The 13,951-nt window shown below is 39.9% G+C and overlaps 1 protein-coding gene across 1 annotated transcript in view; it reads right to left on the bottom strand.

Annotated features, from left to right (window-relative positions):
• Window positions 1–582: 582 nt before the first annotated feature.
• The window catches only part of wdr47a (WD repeat domain 47a), a 37,219-nt gene continuing 23,850 nt past the window's right edge, over window positions 583–13,951 (bottom strand). The window contains exons 9-15 of the mRNA XM_022665557.2: window positions 13,068–13,122; window positions 10,211–10,359; window positions 8,991–9,160; window positions 8,540–8,710; window positions 8,311–8,442; window positions 6,533–6,751; window positions 583–5,516 (exon numbers count right to left, since the gene is read on the bottom strand). Coding sequence (XP_022521278.2) covers window positions 5,374–5,516; window positions 6,533–6,751; window positions 8,311–8,442; window positions 8,540–8,710; window positions 8,991–9,160; window positions 10,211–10,359; window positions 13,068–13,122 — 1,039 coding nt within the window. The 3' untranslated portion in view covers window positions 583–5,373. The remainder of the gene's footprint in view (window positions 5,517–6,532; window positions 6,752–8,310; window positions 8,443–8,539; window positions 8,711–8,990; window positions 9,161–10,210; window positions 10,360–13,067; window positions 13,123–13,951) is intronic.

Here is a 13,951-nt window from a genome sequence, read left to right as displayed (position 1 = left end):
GACTGAACTGCGAGCGTAGAACTTGCGTACATAATTGGGAAAACCAGTTTTCCTAAAATCTTTAAGTAATGTTTACTAAAAACTTTATTACTACATCTAATTTGCAGGTTAATTATTTGTCAATTGCTTTGCACAATAATTCTACTTTAACTTTCTGTTTAATTAAAATAAATGTTTAAGAAACGTTGAATACTGTACACCAAACACTGGTGGAACTCTGTGGTTACACACAAAATGCTATAGAATAATAATAAGAATACAAATCTGCAGCTCCAAAAATGATTATTATGCAAAATTTTGCAGGATCAAAAACTCAAAAATCTAACGGTAGAAGTTTAAGTAGAATTAATGTGCAAAGCAATAAAAAAAAATAATAATTAACCACCCCAGTTATATATACATGTTCACTTAAAATATCCAAGGAATAATTCTATTATTGTATAATTTTGATTTAATTGACTATCACCCTAACACAAACATGGACTATTTTCCATCCGATGGAACTGATACTGTCACATACTGCTCTGATTCATTTTTATTCTGCACAAAACTACAAAGAACAATAACATTTCATCCACATGATAACAGGTGACAAAAAGCCTTTATTTGGACTATACAGCAGCAGACACTTGTTCCCATAAGCGTTAATAACATTTGTTCTCGATTTTAAAAAAGGCTAACTACACTGTAATCTCAATGAGAAATTAGATCAGTGCTCTGTAACAGAAGCGTTTAAATAAATATACAGACGTTAGTTTAGTTCTGATATAAAATAAACTATCAATACAAATTAAAATGACTGAAATAAATAAAATCTACATCATGATAAAATATATTACAAGCTCAAGAAAACACAAGAAAAGTGCCAGAAAACAAGAGCGAGAGAAAGAGAAATCATCATCATCATCATCATCTTCATCATCATCATCATCTTCATCATCATCAGTGTCACATGAAAGTTGAGCTGTTCCCTTTACACTGAAGAGTCTGAAGAACCGGCGCCTCCTTCAGACACATATCAAATCACATTATTTCATTCTAGTTCAGCATTCAGAAGAAAAGAGTACTTTAATCACATCCATCCACTTCACAGGCATTCACACCAGAGCGCAGAACAAATCACTTATTAAAAAAACATGAATTTACTCCCATACCAGTACTGGACCAGCATAGTGCAGCACAACAAACACAAACACTGCGTTCACACAGCAGCTCACAGCGCCCCAATTCTCACTTTCTACCAAATATCACCCAAATATGACCCAAATCTGATTTAAATCTGATTCACATCCGATTCACATCTGATTCACATCTGATTCACATCTGATTCACATCTGATTTAAATCTGATTTAAATCTGATTTAAATCTGATTCACATCCGATTCACATCCGATTCACATCTGATTCAAATCCGATTCACATCTGATTCACATCCGATTCAAATCCGATTCACATCTGATTCACATCTGATTCACATCCGATTCAAATCCGATTCACATCTGATTCACATCCGATTCACATCTGATTCACATCCGATTCAAATCCGATTCACATCTGATTCACATCTGATTCACATCCGATTCACATCTGATTCACATCTGATTCACATCCGATTCAAATCCAATTCAAATCTGATTCTCAATTTAGAGACTCAATCTCTAGCTCTTTTTTCGTCCGTTTTTTTATTGAAGATTAAAAATGGAAAAGTACTAGAATCTGTATTTTCTACCTACTTTAATTAAATTTACTTGACTTTTAATGAACTTTAAGGAGTGTTTCAAATTTGGCATAAATTCACATTTCTTACTGAATTCGTGGATATACATTTTTTTAATCTGAAAATATATGGATAAGTTATATTTTAATTTATTCAAGTAAAAAACACAAAGTAGCACTATTTAAAATTTAAACGTATGAATTACCCCATTATATATTCCAAGTTTATTCAAAAGTCAGATAAATTTAATTTAAGTGCAGATTCAATACTAATGTCAGCTTTTAAACTCCATACGTTCTGTTTTACGCTGATTGACTAAAGCCACAAATGTGTCAAATAGTATTTTAAATAACAGCTGAACACGTCTGTAAATACATTTTTCTTACATATTCGGTACTTCCCAAGCTACATTTTAAAAGAGAAAAATAAAACCATTTACAGAGTACCGCAGCTGCACAGAACCTGTACATCTAGTCTCTCACAGTGAACATTTAAACTCAGTCTGACTCTGTAATTAGATTTTACTCACTTTCCGCATCATCACAGCTCCACAGTGCAGGATATTCATAAATCAGTCGGGAGTGAGACAGTATAAGCTTTTATCTCAGTGGGAATACTGGGAACTGAGTAACTTGATTGGTCTTTGCGCCCCCTACTGTGTATCTGACACTCCCGCACACAAAAGAGCAGAGCTTCACATGAAGTTTCGGTTTCACTGGGCAGGGCTTTTTACTGAGAATGCATTTCAGCTCACAGACCAAATATTTATATATTTTACATTTTACGAGATCCCCTGACTGAACCCCTTACTCATTGCTAACATCCATTTTCCCTTCACACTTTCATTTTCTTTTTTTTACATGTACATTCTTTCCTAATTCTTGACCTAAGATTGCCTCAAATCATATATGCTCTGGATTTTAATACCACATATCAAACTGGCCCAAATCAGAATTGAAAATATCAGATTCAGTTTTAGTTCAGATTTGAGTCACATTTACCTGCAGTGTGAACACAGCTTCAGACTGTAGGGACTGTAAGCTTTGCAGCACTAGAAACCACAAAACGTTTAAAAAGAGCTTTTTTTTCAGTATCTGCGTTAGCCTCCTTTTAGCAGCAAAGAATATTCTAGAAGCTTTTTTCAGAGGAAAGATGGAGACCGTTAAACCACATAAAGCCGGTGTGAGCTAACAGTGCCATGCTATTAGAGACAGTTCAGCAGAAATCCACAGATACTGACTGTTTCACTGAACTGTATCAATATCTAGTTCATTTTTATTATATGACTTCATGACCTAAGGCACCATACTGCATACACAGCACACTGAAGCAAAGCTAGGGACTGTCCACAGGTCAGCTGAAGGGCTTCTTTAATAGATATGTGTTGAATGGTTGTGCAGTTCTGACTGCAGTTTTCCTATTTGTTCCCCCATAAATTGGACAAAAAATATATATATCAACCAATCATCCCGTCAAAATAAACAATAAAAATAATAACAGATAAATGCAGGGATGCACCGCTGATATCAGATCTATCTGAATTTGCATTATAGACTAACACAGTTATTTCTGTAGTATACGAATGCTGGAATGTTAATAAAAGGGAAACACACCATATGATTCCAACATTAAATCCAATATTACACCAATATCTGATACTGTGTATCTGTAAAATTACACACATGGGACTTTTTTTCCTAGAAAAGTAGTTCATTCAGAGCTTCTCCCTCCCAGTGCTTGGACCCCATGCAATGCAGATGTGTGTGTTGTCCCTGTTATAACAAACTAACTGACCCACCACTTAACTAGCTGATGAGTTCAGGTGTATCTGAACAGGGAAAAAAAACAAAACATGCATTTCATGTTGTTCGCAGAATTAGAATAAGGAACCCGTAGGTTAGACACTGTAATCGTAAACGTGTCTCACTATGTTGCAGAATCTATTCACTCACCTATTCACTGAATTCAGATGCAGTAATGCAGTAAAGCAGGGGTAAAGTTTGGTGGAGGGGGGGTTATGGTGTGGGTTTGTTTTTTAGGAGTTGGGTTCAAACATTAAACATTAAAAGCAGCCGCTAATCCAGCTGTTTAATACACTGGTTCTATTAATCTGAAGCTGAACTGGTCTGATTAAAGAATGCTGATTCCTACAGGAGATCTGTAAATGCAACTATTTTGCAACCATTTCTTTTAACAATGAGTGTATGTATTTACTGTCAACGAAATGATGGCAAAATAGCTGCACCCAGAAAGAAACTAAAGTCACGCCGAGCGCAACAGAGAGACAGGTGAGGAATTTCCTCTAACTGGACCAAACTGAATTCTAATTAAATACCCCTGATATAGAAGATGCTTCTGCTACTTTTAAGTTGTATGTCTGGCTGCATTTTGGCTCCAGTGGAAACAATAAACGGTAACAGAGTGACCAACAAGATACAAACCATATATAAATACTGTAAGTAAATCCTACACCTGACTGTTTCATAGACAGCTGTACTAATCCCTTAGCTCTGTACTGTATTTAAAAACATGTTCTGTCTCTGTTTCGCTGCAAGCATAGTCTTAATATGACTGGTTATGGTTCTGCAGAGTTAAATTACAAGAGATTTAGGAGAAAAAACTACAAACCACAGTCTTAATATGACTGGTTATGGTTATGCACTTATTGTTTGCACTATATGAGACCTAGAATTATTTTTTTCTTATTCTTATTTCTATTTCTTATAGAATCAATGTGTGAGAGAAACCAGTCTGTTAAATTTGCGTTATACGATTTTGTCAAATAAAACTCTAGTTTTTAAGCCATTTTTCATTTTGAAAATGTATTTTTAAATCTCGTCTCGTTCTCGTGAACGCAGTATCGTGTCTCGTCCCGTCTCGTGATATTAGTGTCTCGTCACACCCCTATAAAATACTGATTATCTTCTTCCACAGGGTGCAGTAAACACACACACACACATATAGTAGGCACACATGCTTGGAGAGGTGGTATGTGTTGTGGAAATCAACATGAAACAATCTGAAATGCAAGAAGACACCCTGATACCTTGCTGACCACACTACTGCCTCGCTAAGAAGGCAGTGGAGTAATGCAGGTCTCTGTACCGGAATCAAATGGGATTAGCATTTAGCATTTTCACCCAATAAAACAGAAGGCTTAACTTTAATCCAGACATGACTGGGTGCCTCAGATCCTGCCGGCAGCATTTCTTCTGTTTCAGACACAGCGAATTGTAAATGGCATTTTGAGGCCATGGAGTGGGCAGAGTGGGTACTGCACCTCTGATTTATCTGTATGTCTTGGGATAATTCATAAAACAAAAAGCAAACAAGAACATTTGACTTTTGTAGTTTTCAAGTTTCTCTGTGATCTCCTGACGTTACACGAAATGCTCTGGAGTTTAGCAAGGTCACCTGAAAAGGCCTGTTAGAACCACAACTGCTAATATATACACACTGTTCACAAAGAGGAAGCAAGCAAGAGATGCTGTTAGAGACCAAGAAGAAAAAGAGTACATACATAATAAATAACATACAGTCTCTCTCTCTCTCTCTCACACACACACACACACTATTTACATTTGATCCATGTGGGTGAGTTTGTTCAGTAGAGTGAGACGCGTGGTGTTATCTCCCCCTGGTGGTGAGCGGAGGCTCTATGTGTTGTGAGTCCAGAGAGTAACCGTGCGGTCAGCCGAGGAGGACAGGAAGGACAGCTGCTGAGGATGCCATCTGCACTGGATCACCTTATCAGTGTGCTCCCCTACTACAGTCAAGGGCAGCGGCTTTGTAAGGTCACCTACACACACAAGCACAGACACACACACACACAAAAACAAACATGTGATAACTGTGTCTCTGTCTGCCTCATAAGACATCACTGTATGACTACATCACCACAGAATGTGGGAGAATTAAAATACAATGCTGTGAAAAAGTATTATATAATAATAAAGCTATTATTAACAAATAGAGGAAACATGAAACACTGGTGAACCTTCCCAGGAGTGACCGGCCGACCAAACAAAATTACTCCAAAAGGGCATGAAGAACTCATCTAGGAGATCACAAAAACCCATACCAAAATTTAAAGGACAGCAGAACACACTTCCTTCAGTTCAGAGCAGTTTTAATGATTCAATAATAAGAATAAAGAGACCTGGTAAAAAAGGTCTCCATTGGAGAATCCAAGATAAAAATCACTGCTGACCAAAAACAACTCAACCACCCGTCTCACATTTACCAACAAACATCCTGATGACCCCCAGAACTTTGGGTAAATATTCTTTGAACTGATGAGAAAAAGTGTAGGACTGCTTTGCTGCTTCAGGTCCTGGACAACTTGCTGTAATAAAAAAAATCCGGCCATCAGTTTCAAGTGACCTCGAGCTCAGACGTACTTGGGTTCTGCAGCAGGACAATGATCCAAAGCACACAAACAAGTCCACCTTAAAATCGCTTTAAAAAATTACAATAAATGAAGGTTTTGGAGTGTCCTAGTCAAAGCAAATTCCTCCACATGGAGGAACTGCAACGTCTAATTGTTGTTGTTGTTGGATTGAATATTTACTCACGCTAAAAAAGTTGTTCATTAATCTAAAAAATGTAAGCATGATAAAAAAAGAAAAGAAATGTAAAATCTGTAGGGCCAAACACTTCTTTACAGTACTGTATCTACGTTGTGCTGTTAAGTTTGATGTGATGATAAACAAAACAATAAAAAGCAATGGCACCAATTGTAATATCCCAGCAGACAAAGCAATAATGCGCACTATATTTCCCTCAGCAGTGCTGAGACGAGAGGGCTGTAGATACCTTGCAGGTCAGTGACGATGACCTTAGCGTCGTAGGAGCCGGTCAGCAGGTAGTGTGCTCCGGGAGAGAAGCGAACAGAGCGGACGTCGCTGCTGTGAGGACGATACGTCTGTACCATCCGCCCCCCTCTGATGTCATACAGCATGCAGGCACTGTCCTCCTGACCCGTCGCCAACAGACGTCCACTCGGATCCACGGCTACCGAGGCTACTGGACTACCTGAAACACACACACACACACACACACACACAGTAAGGTATCAAGTTTATACATCAAAAACTGCTTATAACAGAATTACACAGCGCTCTTTAATAGAATCATTAGGTTGTAGATCATCCACAGTCTAATTCTTCTACGGCTATGTTCACACAGCAGGTAAAAAAATGTCCCTAATCCAATTTTCTTACCAATTCCGGTGATAATGTGGCCCAAATCTAACATTCATCAGAACTGTCGTGTTCGCCCTGTTTAACTGATGTGAATATGCAGAATCTCAAGTTCAGGCTGAACCTGAAATTATCACCAAGAATTCAGTATAAAGCATAGCTATAAAAAGTGCGTTATTTATCCAGGGACAGCCAGCCATTTCTATGAACTTAAAAATGAATTCATTTGTTTTTTTGACGCTTTAGCTGCATTCCGTGACCATATTCATCCATTACATCAGAAAGACTGAGCAGCTGCATTTGCCAACAGGCAGCTTTAGGATCCCCAGGAATTTGGGGAAATATTCTGTGGACAAACTAGACAAAGAAAGTCTCCCATTACATCAGAACATGTCAAAATTAATCTGTTGTTCATTTCAAGCTGAATCTTTTTAATGTGACCCAATTTAACATTCATATGAACTGTCCTGTTCACTCTGTTTAACTGAGGCAAATATGCTAAACAGCAGTGCTTCACATGAAGGTTCATTCTCATCAGTTCAGGCTCAAACTGGGATTATCAAATTAAGTCTTCTAATATTATTAGAACAGAGACATCAGTCCACATATTTACGAGCTCATTAAACCCTTATTTACAGCTGTCATGCATTTTATCATCACTTCACGCTAACTTTTCCTGCTATGCATTAATTAGGATCTAACTGTTCAGAGAGAGTCACAAACAGGACTATTTTAAATAAAAATAAAAAAAACACTTTAAACCGATTAGACTTTTATGTGCAAAAATTAGGTCAATTTATTTTTCTTATGTTTAAAATCCATACTATACCGTCACCATTACTGCTCTCATAAGTATATATTGCAAACTAGGGCTGCACGATATTGAAGAAAAAATAATTGACGATATAGTCTCGCATCCAGACTGATCAAGAGCTGAGTCAGCGGTGAGCACTCAAAACCCGAGAAAAACAGCAAAACAACAGTAACCGGCCCTTTATTCAGGTAACTGGCTTTTTAAAAGGTAGATAAGGGTGATTTTCTGGGATTAAAAGCGTGAATTCAGCTATAACTTGAGATACATATATATAGAATTTTGCACATGCCCAACCATGAGGATGGAGGCCATGAGTTACCTCGTGTTGCACCCCCCCAACCCCCAACCCCCCTCCTCGCGCTTCTCAGGCAGCAGCAGACAGCGCTGTGTATCTTCTTCTTGTGTCAAGAATTAAAACATTGCAACATGACGTGTTTGATTTAATTGTGATTAGTGTGACTCGTGTGCACATCACGATGATTTGGTGCAGCCCTATTGCACAGTTCTGAGAGCAGTGAACTGAAGGATAAGGAATAGTTTAGGATTAGGGATGAACTGAAGTGTGTAGGTATGCCCACCTGACCCATGGAAGGCTGTGCCCACGACTCTCACGCAGCTGGGCACACGCAGGTCCCAGAAACGCACTGTTTTATCCTGCGAGCCCGACGCAATCATCCAGCCCCCCCACGTATACAGAGACAGAATGTGACCTGAGAACAGACACAACACAGACGAGAGGCATCACCACAGGAGTCATCATCCACTGAGTGTGTGTGAGGGTGTGTGTATTTGTGACTGAGCAGAGACCTGTGTGTCCGCTGAGGGCGTGTAGCCCCTGTCCGCGCTGGCAGTCGGTGGTGTAGATGTTGCAGTCTCCCGCTCCAGCACTGATTAATATAGACCCCCCACTCTCAGGACCCTCCATGAACGCCAAGTCCCGAATCGTCCCGTCATGCATACTGAACTCCAGATCAGGACCTGACTCAGAGACACAGAGAGACATGAGGAGGGAAAAATACAAAATAAAAGGAAAGAAAGAAAGAAAGAAAGAAAGAAAGAAAGAAAGAAAGAAGAAAGAAGAAAGAAAAAGCAGAATTTAGGGGCAAGATAAAGAGCAGAGTGAATGAAGGAGGAAGGCATATATATATATATTTAAAATATAGTAAAATATATTTATATATAAATATATTTAAATATATAAATATATTCATATTTTACTATATTTCACAGTTTTACAGTACATCTTTCTCTCTCTAACCTGTGGCGTTGCAGGTCTCGGGGTTGAAGGGCAGAACTTTGACGTATTTGTCGTTGGAGCCGGTGGCAAGCAGCTGCCCGCAGGAGCTCCACGCCACGCAGTATATAGATCCTTTATGATGCTTATTCCTCTTAAAACGCACCACCGGCGGCTTACTCACACTAGAGCCACTGAGACACACACACACACACACACACAGGAGAAGAAGCACGGCCATCAGGCATGAAATTACTCCCACAAACAGTAATGAACTGCAGTTCTACAGTGTAGTTTAGGAATAATCAGCTCACGGCCTTTTCATACGCCAGAAACCAAGCAGCCCACAGCAACACTCACATTAACCACCCAATTAACAAGCTTCATTTAAAGCCCCTGGAAACATTATATACTGATGTTTTGTAGAATACTAAACTAGCACATTAGATGAAGCATTCCGCAAAGTTTAAATAGAGAACACAAAGCAGAATTATGATCAAATAGAGGTGGGATCTGAACAGGGCAGCTGCTCCACTGCTCACAGCTCAAACATTAGTTCTCCAGGTTTGGCTTTAGCTTTATCTTTAGCTCTCCAGGTTTAGCTTTAGCTTTAGCTTTATCTCTACCAGTTTAGCTCTAGCTCTCTTAATATAATTTAACTTCAGCTCTCCAGTCAGTTCACTCAGCGGCCATCTTTGTGACCCCAAAGTACTCGTACATCATCATCTGTTTGAATGGGAAGATACCAATATATTCAAAAACAAAGTTCTAATTACATTTTAACTATATATTTTAAATCAAGGATAAAAATCGCATTGGTATGGTTACTGCCCTCACACTGACCTTCCTATCCGTGCAGCATAAACATATTTCATATTTCAACCAGTAGCTGTTAATCTCCTCATTAATAACATCTTAGGTTTAGCAATCCCTGATGAGCTTTAGCTTTAGCTCTCCAGGTTTAGCTTTAGCTTTACCTTTAGCTCTCTTTGTTTAGCATTGGGTTTCTTGGTTTAGTTTTAGTTCTACAGGTTTAGCTTTAGTGCTCCTTGGTAAGTTTTAGATTTAGCTCTCCAGGTTTCTCTGCCCAGAGAATGGCTTGAAGCATACACAGTATTATAGAAACAGAGCACAGCTTTAATGATGAAATTAAATGGATATAAGATCTAATATAAACTTTTGCACGCATTTCTCTGCTTGAAGTGGGTGAGCGAGTGTGTAATTTTGTGTGTGTGTGTGTGTACCTGGTGTCGAGTGTGTCAGGGTAGGCACACACACGCAGGGTTTTGGAGTTGGAGCCCACAGCGAACAGCCCTCCTGAAGGATGGAAGGCCACAGCACGCACAGCCTGAGTGTCCTCCAGAGTACTGACCGCCACGAACTTCGCCTTTTCCTGATAACATACATCATAAACGCACACAGTTCATACACAGAGCACAGAAACCTTTAAATCACCGCACCAGCCAATGAACCGCTGGATATTAAAATGACGATATAAAAAGAGACTGGATTTGCAGAAAGTAGTCTATTATTTTTAGGCATATTAGATTTAAAATGCTTATTAGAATGTACTGGATTTTGGGGGTAAGAAAACACTGATACAATGAAGTATTGAAGAATCGTGGTATTCTGTTCGACAGTACTGTGTCAACTTTGAAAAACAAACTATAGATTTTTAATTATTAGCTTAAAAAGGCAAAAATTGGTCTCAGAAGTGGATCATTAACAAGTAACCTTTTTTTTTTTCTCCGATTTTTATAAACATGATGGTGTGTTTTTATACAATGAAAGATTTCAGACAAAAGTATTGAATCCTAACCCCTGTATGCATAGGTAACACCTCGCCAAGTTCACAGCCTAAAGTTCTGTCAGTGCATCCCTAAGACCCTGGAATCAAAATGATTCAGAAAGCTTTGTCATGTTGTATTTGGTAAATTTAGTTCAGTTAGTTTTGGGTTCACACTCTAGTTTAGTGACTGAGCACACTAAAGAACTTTACTATATCCTGCCATCTTCAACTATGTGGGCGGAGTCTCCCTATTCTTAACACGGATTGGTTTGTAGAATGCTGTCAGTTTAGGGAGGTTTTTTTCAGGTGTTGTGCTAAATCTGTAAACTCTCTTTGAGAGAACAGATTCCCCTTGGAAATATTATATCATGTTTATAAATAAGAATTAATCTACAGTTACAGCAGATACAGAATCAAGATGTACTCATACTGCTGTGTGCTGCGCTGGCACTCAAAAAACCCTGTAATAACCGGGCAGCACAGATTGGTGGGGATTGATGTGTGTGTGTGTGTGTGTGTGTGTGTGTGTGTGTGTGTGTGTGTGTGTGCGCGTGTGTGTGCGTGTGTGCGTGTGCATGTGTGTGTTGGAAGCTGGGAGGATTAATACACTACAGTAATTAAACAACACCAAATCCTCCAGAGAAAAGGAGAGAGAGAGAATCTTAGAGACTAAGAGAGAGTCAGAGGGGGAGACAGAGGGGGAGACAGAGGGAGAGACAGAGGGGGAGACAGAGGGGGAGACAGAGGGGGAGACAGAGGGGGAGACAGAGGGGGAGACAGAGGGAGAGACAGAGGGAGAGACAGAGGGGGAGACAGAGGGGGAGACAGAGGGGGAGACAGAGGGGGAGGCAGAGGGAGAGACAGAGGGGGAGACAGAGGGGGAGACAGAGGGGGAGACATAGGGAGAGACAGAGGGAGAGTCAGAGGGGGAGACAGAGGGAGAGACAGAGGGAGAGACAGAGGGGGAGGCAGAGGGGGAGGCAGAGGGGGAGACAGAGGGGGAGACAGAGGGAGAGACAGAGGGAGAGACAGAGGGAGAGACAGAGGGAGAGACAGAGGGGGAGACATAGGGGGAGACAGAGGGAGAGGCAGAGGGAGAGGCAGAGGGGGAGACAGAGGGAGAGACAGAGGGAGAGACAGAGGGAGAGACAGAGGGGGAGACAGAGGGGGAGACAGAGGGAGAGACAGAGGGGGAGACAGAGGGAGAGACAGAGGGAGAGACAGAGGGAGAGACAGAGGGGGAGACAGAGGGGGAGACATAGGGGGAGACAGAGGGAGAGGCAGAGGGAGAGACAGAGGGAGAGGCAGAGGGAGAGACAGATGGAGAGACAGAGGGAGAGGCAGAGAGAGAGACAGAGGGAGAGACAGAGGGAGAGGCAGAGAGAGAGGCAGAGAGAGAGACAGAGGGAGAGGCAGAGAGAGAGACAGAGGGAGAGGCAGAGGGAGAGGCAGAGGGAGAGGCAGAGGGAGAGACAGATGGAGAGACAGAGGGAGAGACAGAGGGAGAGACAGATGGAGAGACAGATGGAGAGACAGAGGGAGAGGCAGAGGGAGAGGCAGAGGGAGAGACAGATGGAGAGACAGAGGGAGAGACAGATGGAGAGACAGAGGGAGAGACAGATGGAGAGACAGAGGGAGAGGCAGAGAGAGAGACAGAGGGAGAGGCAGAGGGAGAGGCAGAGGGAGAGGCAGAGGGAGAGACAGATGGAGAGACAGAGGGAGAGTCAGAGGGAGAGGCAGAGGGAGAGACAGATGGAGAGACAGAGGGAGAGTCAGAGGGAGAGGCAGAGGGAGAGAGGGAGAGTTGAAGGGGTAAGAGGGCAGTAGGAAATGAGCATGCTCAATATGTTGAGTAAAACACTGTAAAACTGTTTTTATAGTTATTATTACTACCACTCTCTATACTCTATAATACATTAGTATTTTTTTACTATAATTGGCTGTTGTAATTAAAGCAGCCATGCAGAAGCGTAGCTGAATACTGTCCACCACAATCAAATTTCTCTGCTCTTTACATTAACAAAAGACATAAAATCAGATGTCTTTTTACTATTTGAAGCAAAGATATATATTTTTTATATTTTCACCCTTTACAGTTTCCAAATGGTACCAATAGGTTTTCATTTTTACTAGTGTTAATGCAGACTGTTAATATGGAAAGTTTGATTTTAATTTAATATTAAACTGAACCGGAGTAAACACTGGGCTTTTTTTTTGTTTTATTGATTTACTTATTAAAATCAAATAAGCAGAGTTTTTCATTTAAGCAGCCATTCAAATGAAGCACAGCTCTGACCACCACAGCTACATACCTCCGTTCCTTTAGTCCGTGTCAGGCTTCCATCACCCTGACCTGCTTTCTGTACACTGCAGGACATCAAAATAAACAAAAGAATTACACACACATACAGGCACACGGCTTGTCCACAAATGCACGTGTAAAGTGGGTCCATTAGAAGAGGCTCAGTCTGACACAAGGCAGCTTCATTTACCCTTTCACATGTTAAAGGCCTAAAGCCCGCTTGCAGTTCAATTTTATTATTTAAATATATTTTTATATATATTTTTGCTTTTTTGTTTATCTTATTTAATAATATTTACTTTCTCTGTCTATGGCAATCACATTATTTAAAATACGTTTTTCCCAGTTTTCACAGAGTAAAGCGATAAATTTACAAAAATGCATATTTACAGTTAGTGTCCAAACTGGCTGCATTTGTCAGAGGAATAGTTTTGGACTATAGTTATGAGAGATTTTTCAGCTTTCCTCATGTTGGAAGGAGGAATTTTTACACATGTCCTCGTCCCTGCTTTGTTCTTTCTTCACTCTGAGAAATATTTGATATTATCCTGCATATTAGGAAGTATCTTTGGAAGAAAGGCTGAAGGTACAAGATGGATTTCACACTGCTAATTTCTACAAAATCACCTAGTACAGCTTTAACCCTTGTGTGGTGTTGATATTTTTGTTACTCGTTTACTTTGTTACTTGTATTTAATTCAGCAAAATTAAGCAATTTTACATTAAAATGCTTTACACATGCTTGCAATATAAACAGCTTACATGGTTAATATTTGCCCTTTACCTTTCTTATGTTACATTTCTTTAAAAAAGTGATATGAGTAGAAAATTTGTTTAGTTTCAAATTTACAAATGAAGCAATGTTTATTAGCCCTTGGCCAAACATACTGTACA

The sequence above is a fragment of the Astyanax mexicanus genome, chromosome 4, assembly GCF_023375975.1.
Source record: "Astyanax mexicanus isolate ESR-SI-001 chromosome 4, AstMex3_surface, whole genome shotgun sequence".
In the NCBI taxonomy this organism is placed as follows: Eukaryota; Metazoa; Chordata; class Actinopteri; order Characiformes; family Acestrorhamphidae; genus Astyanax; species Astyanax mexicanus.
Note: the sequence above shows the minus strand (reverse complement) of the source record. Positions and strands in the feature narration are given on the sequence as shown.